Below are 10203 nucleotides of genomic sequence, written 5' to 3'. Positions count from 1 at the left end.
CCATTCTGGCTGTGTTAAACTTGGGGCCTGTCCTCTTGCCCTGCCCCATAGTAAAACCATAGCATAAGCCATGGTTCAGCAATCCTCGAATAATTGAGGAAACTACACGCAGAAGAATGGTTTCCAATAACATTGCGAACATCAATGTTGACAGAGTGGCCCGTAGTTTCCTTGTTCATGTCCATCCCCTTTTCAACTCTCCAGTCCTCTGATACCATGCCTGATTGGTCAAAGTCTTTCAATTCTCATTGGATTCAATGTTTCCTGCTATTTCTATCTTTGCTTCTTGCAGCAACCTGGGATGAATTTTATCTGGACCAGGTAACTTACCAACTATCAATAATGCTAATCTTTTTAGTGCATTTGCTTTATTTGTTATCCTCTATAAGTTCCCTCGCCTTTTAGCATAACATTAACTTCTAGCGGAAACTCCTGCCAAACCCTAGTCATCTACTAGACTTACTCTACCAGATGTGATGTGATGTTGGAGGTGCCATCTTTCAGATGTTAAAGTGAAGCCTTACCTGCTCTCTTTGGTAGGTGGAAAAGAAACTAAGGCACTATTGGGAAGAGAAGCAGGGGTATTATCCCTAATGCCATGGCCAATACTTACTCCTCAACCAGCATCACTGAAAAACTGATCATCATCATATTGGTGTTTGTGGGATCTTGCTGTGCACAAATTGAATGCAGTATTTCCAACACTACAGTAGTGGTTATACTTCAAATGTACTTGATTGGCTGCAAAGTACTTTGGGATGTCTCAAGGTCATTAAAAGTTCTACAGTATAAATGCTAATCTGCTCTTTGATGAAGTTGTGATTAACAATTAATAAAACATTTAATGACATGAATTGGAATAAAGTCCGTTATATAATGCAGATACAAACTAGGCACAAGTCAGTAGACAAGTCAGGTAGAGATGCTTTGATTTTGCTTCTGTCACTTGCCAACAACCCTCCTGAGGTGATTGAAGGAATGCCGAGAGGGGGAGGAAAGAGGAAGAGGCTATTCAACCCCATGGACAAATCATGGCTGATCTGCATTTTTACTCCACCTTCCCTTCTTGGTTCCACTCTTATCTAACAAAACCTAGTAGTCGAGGCCAAAACGTTGATGAGATTTCAAGGAGGAATTAGATGCAATCCTTGGAGCTAAAGGGATCAAGGGATATGGGCAAGTGGCGGGATCAACATATTGAATTTGATTAGTCATGATCATAATGAATGGCAAAGCAGGCTCGAAGGGCCGAATGGCCTCCTGCTACTTCTATTTGCTATTTATGTTTCAATGTCTCGGTATCAATTTTGAAATTTTAACTTGGCCCCTTGCCCCAGCATTTTTGGTTGAAACTTCAAGTTTTTTGCTACCTTCTGTTTGAAAACTGCTTCTTGGCATCACCTGCGAGTTGGCCTGACTCTAATTTTAAGGTGACTCTCTCCTAGAGGAAATAATTTCTCTCGATCTACCCTATCGAATGCTTTATCATCTTAAATTCCTCCATCTGCTCTCGGTTAAATCAGCTTTAAAATAAAAATTGCCAGCTAAGCAGAAGCTCACCAATAAGTGTGTATGGACCCACAAAACTTTTAAACAGATAAAGGGATAAATCACCTTAAATTACATGTCAACTTATCAATGAAACAAGCAGTTGTTCAACTTTACATATAAAGGCTGTTTCACCTCCTGGCTGACTAGGCATACTCAGTGGTGGTAGGGCTTGATCCATTGTCATTCCCCCCTGCAATGGGGAGAGAAGATAGAAAACAGTAATCAAAGTCTCTGCTCTTCATTGCTAAATAGTGAACCACATGTCTCAGGGCCAGCCGCTACCCTCTTTCACCAAGTTTGCCTGGGTCTATTTTTGGAACTAAGCATTATGCTGTTACACTCCACCCCCAAACAACCTAGAATTTGGGCCACAAGCCTTATTAACATACATGTGAGTAATTGGAGTCTCTGTGTTCAATAGACAGCTTGCATAATGGAACTGTCAGGTCACATGTCTTACTGGCAATGGCTGCGATCTAAGTACTTCTGTGGGTGGGAGGGAGCTACCAACACTTTAGGATTGCCCTGTAGGCTCAAGGAATTGCCTGGACACGGTGGCAGGAGAAAAATCTGAGGCTGTACTAAAAAACAGCATTTTGTTAACTTTTGGAGTACTCAATTTATTATTTATAATATTAGGAGAAGAAGAAACAAATCCCTCTTTAGTAATAGTAAAGGTTAATCCAGCTGAGTAACAGAATCTACTCAATTTCGAAACAGCTCTGGGAAGGCAGTATGTCCGGAGGTTGAGGCTGAACTGATAGTTCAAGGGGAGAAGCTGTGTGATAAAACCTCCAGGAACACATCCAGCCAGATGTGGCAAACCTAACACCCACTCTTCATAGCCTACCTGAGGAACTTTCTCCCCCCTCCAATATAACAATGAAATAAAACATAACATAAAGCAAGCAAAACATAGAGGTGGTGCAGGGTGTTAGGCCCCGATTAACATAGGCAATAGGTCTGAGGCAGCCACCCTTGAAATGGGACAGACAAATTTCAAAGTGCCCCAAATGCCAATTTCACCAGCATTACACTCATTTGGAACCTGAAAAAAACCAACACATGCTTACCAATATCTACGATGTGGAAATGCCAGCGTTGGACTAGGGTAAACACAGTTAGGAGTCCAACAACACCAGGTTAAAGTCCAACAGGTTTATTTGGTAGCAAACGCCACTAGCTTTCGGAGCGCTGCTCCTTCATCAGATGGAGTGGAAATCTGCAGACGAAGGAGCAGCGCTCCGAAAGCTAGTAGACTCCTAACTGTGTTTACCAATATCTACCCCAGGTCTTCAGGAGTGGAAACCGCATGGAGCCTTTTTTAAACAATTCTTTATGATTTAGTTTTTGCTTCTAGTTTACAAAGAATGCAAAGTGCATTAAAATATACAATGTAAAAATAACATAGGGATGTTTCCATTGGTCAAGAGGCACACAGATGCGATTATGTGTGAATAGTGGGCAGCATGGTGGCACGGTGGTTAGCACTGCTGCCTCACAGCACCAGGAACCTGGGTTCAATTCCCGGCTTGGGTCACTGTGTGGTTTGCACATTCTCCTTGTGTCTGCGTGGGTTTCCTCCCAAAAATGTGCCAGTTAGGTTGATTGGCCATGCTAAATTGACCCTAGTTTCAGGGGGATTAGCAGGGTAAATATGTAGGGTTATGAGGATAGGGTGGTAATGTTGTTGGTACAGGCCTGATCGGCCGAATGGCCTCCTTCTGTACTGTAGGGATTGTGTGAAAAGGTTTTTAACCTCAGTTGTAACAGAAGTAGAGCCAACCAACCAGGTTGCTTACCAGCTTTGGTTGAGTTTGAAGTCAAAACACTTCACAAGCTGGTCAGTATCAGTGCATCTCATCTTCCATCTGTTTACTGTACCTTGGCTCTTTGCAACTGTTGTAACTTGTGCTCTGCCCAATGAAGCAGCCCCTCATCTATACCAAAGATGCTCCAAGGCCCTCCTTAGGATTAATCAAATTTAGAGGTTTGGGCATACAGACAAGGAAGTGGAACGACAGGCGAGGTACAAACTCTAGCCCGTACCAAATCCCCTCAGCTCAGCTTGAGGAGGAGGAAACAACAAGGCTAGCTCCTCACTCCAAACCTAAGTGTTAAAGGTCAATTGTACAAACTTGTGCGCTGCCAGGTTGAGGTCAGCAAATGCAGTACCTAAAGCCCTGTATGCAGGGCCTAAACCAAGGATGGCTGAATCAGCATGCCTCTGGATGACCATAAACCTGCCAAAGTTAAATTATTTAACAAGAAATTATTTTTGTTGGAAGGGTGCATGGAAGCAGACACATCAGATGAAGGAAGGATGGAAGTACAAGAGGGCTGACAGCATTGGGGTTTTGGAATCATTAGCGAGAACAGAGATGGGAAAGTTAATTATCTTTAATAGTTACCAGAATAGATCATTTTTCACAAGATAGCACATACAAGTACAACATCCTCTGATAAATTATTTTATATAAAATGGATAAAAAGCACTTTACAAAAACTAGGTAATCACTTAAAAATCTGGACTGATCTTGTTGAAGGAAGCATGAAGAAAAGCTGCAATCTGCACACAAGAGGCAAGAGCAAGGGGAAGTCCTAGTGCAAAAGTAACATCACACTCCTGAGCTACATAGCTGCCTTGTAACAACATCCTGGAATTAATTTATAATTACAAATAAGTTAAAATAAAAAAAACTAACTTCAAGTACCCTACCACAAATGAGCAAATGTTTATCGTGTAACCAAAAAGTGTTTATAAGCGAATGCATTTGCTATACAAAACTATTTTTAAAAAATTCTGTGGTTGAAGAAACGCTTGCTGCTGGTGATAGAAACAGAAATTCAGATAATTTGGAGCTGGTCACTGGATACAGGAGAGCTCACTGCTTCAACAAGCAATATAAATCACAAAGCAACATGACAGAGAATATACTAGGAATGTTTTGGAAACTACAGATTGCAAGCAGCTTGGGGTGTCCAGTCACAAGGAAGGGTGCAGAAAGTGCAATGGTGAAGGAGAACATTTGAGATCTTCCAGATGTCAGCAGTTGTGATGTGGGCATTAATCTTCAGCCTCTTCTTCCACTTGTTTTATGACGGGGACTCCTAAACTTACAAGAAGTTACATTGTTAGAAAGTTGCCTGTGTTCTGAAAACACAATTCAAACTGGAGGTAAAGCATACCATTCGCTGTAGAATGGAAGAGCATTCACTATCTTTCATGACCCCTGGATGTTCCAAAGTGCTTCAGAACCCAATGATACACACACAGCAAAAACCCACAAACATCAATGATATAAATGGCCAGTTAAATTGTTTTAGCAATGTTAGCTGAGAGATAAACTTTGGCCAGGACATTGGTGGAACTCACTTGCACTTTTATTGTAATGTGCCATGGGATCTTATACGTTCACTTGAGTGGAGAGAACCTTGATTAAAAGTTTAATCCAAAAGTGGGAACCTCCAGACAATGAAGCATTGACTTAGTAAAGCACTGGCATATTAGCCCAGATTGTGCGCTGGAGCCTCTGAAGGGAGACCTAAACTCATGACTCAGAGCACTGAGCCACAGCTGACATTTGCTTTTTTTCCGGTTACACACTTCCCTCACTGTCTGGACATTGCATACATGCTGCAAACTAAATAGAATTATATATACAGCACAGAAACAGGCTGAGATTCTCCGCATTCTTTAACGGATTATTTATTTCCCTAAGTGGAAACATCTTCTTTATGTCTACTCTATCAGTCAACCCTATCAAGCACCTTCATTACTTTTAGGATGTCTATGAGGGCACTTTGCAATCTTCTCTTTTCTAGAGAAAAGAGCTCCAGCCTGTTCAATCTTTCCCAATAGCTGTAATTTTACAGTTGCAAATCTTGTTTGTTCCTTCATAATATGGAGATCAGGACTCTTGTGGGCTGAACTATTCTTGATGTGACAAAATCCATTTTAAGTCATGAAATCATCATTCTGTTGGTATGACCCCTCTGAGGCTGTGAATTCTCTTCCCTTGTGAAGTTTGCTAGAAAGGGAAATCCCCAAACCAAAGTCCATCAGCATGCACTACCTCACTTCAAGAGATCCACTGTGTGAATATCTGACTTGTTTACCTCTTTCTTAGTATTCTCCTGGTTGGCCTCCCATCTTGCATACTTTGTAAACTTGAGGTCATTCAAAACTCTGTACATGGCGTCATCCCTCCCTAGTTCTATAATGGCCACCAGCCCCACAACCCAAGAACTCTAGAACTAGGGGTCATAGTTTGGGGATAAGGGGTAAACCTTTTAGGACTGAGTCGAGGAGAAATGTCTTCACCCATAGAGTGGTGAATGTGTGGAATTCACTACCACAGAAAGTAGTTGAGGCCAAAACGTTGTCTGATTTCAAGAAGAAATTAGATATAGCTCTTGGGGCTAAAGGGATCAAGAAATATGGGGGAAGGATATTGCATTTGATGATCAGCCATGATCAAGATGAATGGCGGAGCAGGCTTGAAGGGCCAAGTGGCCTACTCCTGCTTGTAGTTACTATGTTTTCTAACTCCACACTCCTTTAATTCTGGCTTCTTGCACATCCCAGATTTCACTTGCTCTACCGTTAGTCGATGTGTCTTCAACTACTTGGATCCTGAGCTCTGAAATTCTGTCCCTGAACCCCTCCACCTCTCTTTTCTCATTTAAGTAATTCCTTAAAATCTACCTATTCAACCAAGCTTTTGGTCACCTTCCTAATATATCCTTGAGTGACTCGGTGTCAAATTTTGACTGATTATGCACCTATGAAGTATCTTGGGATGTTTTACAACATATAAAGATGCTATATAAACACAAATTATTGAACAAAATAACATTTATGGTGGCTTTATGTTTTGTAATGTGGCTCACCATTTATGCTGGAATGTGAAAGGAATCAGGTTAACTGATAATTAATAACACAGAAGTTCACTAGTTCTTGTAGATATGAATGGTTTACTTCTACAACAGGAGTAATGGGTAGAACTAACATACCGTCCAGCTTCTTCAACCGAGTGAGCCTCTTTGTTGCTTCCTCCACCCAGCTGCCTTCAGACGAGTATTTCTCTTCAATAGGATTTCCCACGAAGACAAGGTCGACCAGATTAGGAAGATCAGCCAGTTTGCCAAACTCAGCTAAAGTTAAAACAAGAATACAGTCAAAGTTGTGCACATGCAAGAGTCAGAAAAACAGGCTGATGGACAGATGAGTACAAGGGAGACAAAAAGAAGAAAGAGCACTTACTACATCATAACATTCAAGGTTATTAGCCAAGCGCTGGCAAATGGAATTAGGTGGAGGTCTGGTGTTTCTCGTGCATCAGTGCAGACTTGATGGGCCTCTGCACTGTATGACTTTATGATTCTATAAGAAGTCAGAGATGACAGCATGCTGGGAGCTTGGGGGTATCAGGTGGGAAACCCAGAAGTAGGTGCAACGCTTCTATAAACGGCTTTTTAATAATCATTTGTATCTGACTTTTAGGTTTGCAAAGATGGCACTTGATGGATTCTGAAGATGGGAGATTGAACTGTCAGAACGGAATCTCAGTGCTTCAAGTCTGCAGCTTGCTTTAGTGATGCCTCCCTGTATGTGACGCTGGGGGTTCTGGCAGGTAGATGATGGGAGGTAGCAGCATACTGCTGAAAGCAAGGTGTCACGGCTGGAGGTGTATGGTGCCACCTTACTGCATACAGTGCTGAAAACGGTTTAATGATTTAATCAGTGCACGAAAGTTGAGTGCTGTGGCACAACCCCCTTACTCTGCTTTCTCAAGCCTACTCCTGCACATAACAAAGAACAAAGAACAATACAGCACAGCCCGCACCGCTCCCTGGTCCAAACTAGACCATTCTTTTGTATCCCTCCATTCCCACTCCATTCATGTGGCTATCCAGATAAGTCTTAAACGTTCCCAGTGCGTCCGCCTCCACCACCTTGCCCGGCAGCGCATTCCAGGCCCCCACCACCCTCTGTGTAAAAGACGTCCTTCTGATATCCGTGTTAAACCTCCCACCCCCCCCCCCCCTCACCTTGAACCTACAACCCCTCGTGAACGTCACCACCGACCTGGGAAAAAGCTTCCCACCATTCACCCTATCCATGCCTTTCATAATTTTATACACCTCTATTAGGTCACCCCTCCTCCTCCGTCTTTCCAGTGAGTACAACCCTAGTTTATCCTATCTTTCCTCATAACTAAGCCCTTCCATACCAAGCAACATCCTGGTAAACCTCCTCTGCACTCTCTCTAAAGCCTCCACGTCCTTCTGGTAGTGTGGCGACCAGAACTGGGCGCAGTATTCCAAATGCGGCCAGACCAAGATTCTATACAACTGCAACATCAGACCCCAACTTTTATACTCTATGCCTCGTCCTATAAAGGCAAGCATGCTATATGCCTTATTCACTACCTTCTCCAAATGTGACGTCACCTTCAAGGATCTGTGGACTTGCACACCCAGGTCCCTCTGCGTATCTACACCCTTTATGGTTCTGCCATTTATCATATAGCTCCCCCCTACGTTAGTTCTACCAAAATGCATCATTTCGCATTTATCTGAATTGAACTCCATCTGCCATGTCTTTGCCCAGATTTCCAGCCTATCTATATCCTTCTGTAGCCTCTGACAATGTTCCTCACTATCTGCAAGTCCAGCCATTTTCGTGTCGTCCGCAAACTTACTGATCACCCCAGTTACACCTTCTTCCAGATCGTTTATATAAATCACAAACAGCAGAGGTCCCAATATGGAGCCCTGTGGAACACCACTAGTCACAGGCATCCAGCCGGAAAAAGACCCTTCCACTACCACCCTCTGTGACCAAGCCAGTTCTCCACCCATCTAGCCACCTTCCCCTTTATCCCATGAGATCCAACCTTTTGCACCAACCTACCATGAGGGACTTTGTCAAACGCTTTACTAAAGTCCATATAGACGACATCCACGGCTCTTCCCTCATCAACCATTCTAGTCACTTCTTCAAAAAACTCCACCAGGTTAGTGAGGCATGACCTCCCTCTCACAAAACCATGCTGACTATCGTCAATGAGTTTATTCCTTTCTAAATGCGCATACATCCTATCTCTAAGAATCCTCTCCAACAACTTCCCTACCACGGACGTCAAGTTCACCGGCCTATAATTTCCCGGGTTATCCTTCCTACCCTTCTTAAATAACGGGACCACATTAGCTATCCTCCAATCCTCTGGAACCTCACCTGTGTCCAGTGACGAGACAAAGATTTGCGTCAGAGGCCCAGCGATTTCATCTCTCATCTTCCTGAGCAGCCTTGGATAGATTCCATCAGGCCCTGGGGATTTGTCAGTCTTTATATTCCCTAAAAAACTTAACACTTCCTCCCTTGTAATGGAGATTTTCTCTAACGGGTCAACACTCCCCTCCGAGACACGCCCAGTCAACACATCCCTCTCCTTTGTGATTCCATAATTCCATACACCAACTCACCCTACAGCTGCATCCACCCATCTACACATTTAGAACCATAGAAAATTACAGCTCAGAAACAGGCCTTTTGGCCCTTCTTGTCTGTGCCGAACCATTTTATGCCTAGTCCCACTGACCTGCACTTGGACCATATCCCTCCACACCCCTCGCATCCATGAACCCGTCCAAGTTTTTCTTAAATGTTAAAAGTGACCCCGCATTTACCACTTTATCCGGCAGCTCATTCCACACTCCCACCACTCTCTGCGTGAAGAAGCCCCCCCTAATATTCCCTTTAAACTTTTCTCCTTTCACCCTTAACCCATGCCCTCTGGTTTTTTTCTCCCCTCGCCTCAGCGGAAAAAGCCTGCTTGCATTCACTCTATCTATACCCATCAAAATCTTATACACCTCTATCAAATCTCCCCTCAATCTTCTACGCTCCAGGGAATAAAGTCCCAACCTATTCAATCTCTCTCTGTAACTCAGCTTCTCAAGTCCCGGCAACATCCTTGTGAACCTTCTCTGCACTCTTTCAATCTTATTTACATCCTTCCTGTAACTAGGTGACCAAAACTGTACACAATACTCCAAATTCGGCCTCACCAATGCCTTATATAACCTCACCATAACACTCCAACTTTTATACTCGATACTCCGATTTATAAAGGCCAATGTACCAAAGGCACTCTTTACGACCCTATCCACCTGTGACGTCACTTTTAGGGAATTCTGTACCTGTATTCCCAGATCCCTCTGTTCAACTGCACTCTTCAGAGTCCTACCATTTACCCTGTACGTTCTTCTTTGGTTTGTCCTTCCAAAGTGCAATATCTCACACTTGTCTGCGTTAAATTCCATTTGCCATTTTTCAGCCCATTTTTCTAGTTGGTCCAAATCCCTCTGCAAGCTTTGAAAACCTTCCTCACTGTCCACTACACCTCCAATCTTTGTATCATCAGCAAACTTGCTGATCCAATTTACCACATTATCATCCAGATCATTGATATAGATGACAAACAACAATGGACCCAACACCGATCCCTGCGGCACACCACTAGTCACAGGCCTCCACTCAGAGAAGCAATCATCCACAACCACTCTCTGACTTCTTCCATTGAGCCAGTGTCTTATCCAATTTACAACCTCCCCATGTATACCTAGCGACTGAACCTTCCTAAC

The 10203-nt window shown here is 43.1% G+C and overlaps 1 protein-coding gene across 1 annotated transcript in view; it reads right to left on the bottom strand.

Annotated features, from left to right (window-relative positions):
- Positions 1–3934: 3934 nt before the first annotated feature.
- Positions 3935–10203, bottom strand: part of dnal1 (dynein, axonemal, light chain 1) — a 33134-nt gene continuing 26865 nt past the window's right edge. Inside the window, exons 7-8 of the mRNA XM_078233174.1 lie at positions 6568–6708; positions 3935–4662 (exon numbers count right to left, since the gene is read on the bottom strand). Coding sequence (XP_078089300.1) covers positions 4619–4662; positions 6568–6708 — 185 coding nt within the window. The 3' untranslated portion in view covers positions 3935–4618. The remainder of the gene's footprint in view (positions 4663–6567; positions 6709–10203) is intronic.

Source organism: Mustelus asterias, chromosome 18, assembly GCF_964213995.1.
Source record: "Mustelus asterias chromosome 18, sMusAst1.hap1.1, whole genome shotgun sequence".
NCBI lineage: Eukaryota > Metazoa > Chordata > Chondrichthyes > Carcharhiniformes > Triakidae > Mustelus > Mustelus asterias.
This window is presented reverse-complemented; position numbering and strand designations above follow the sequence as displayed.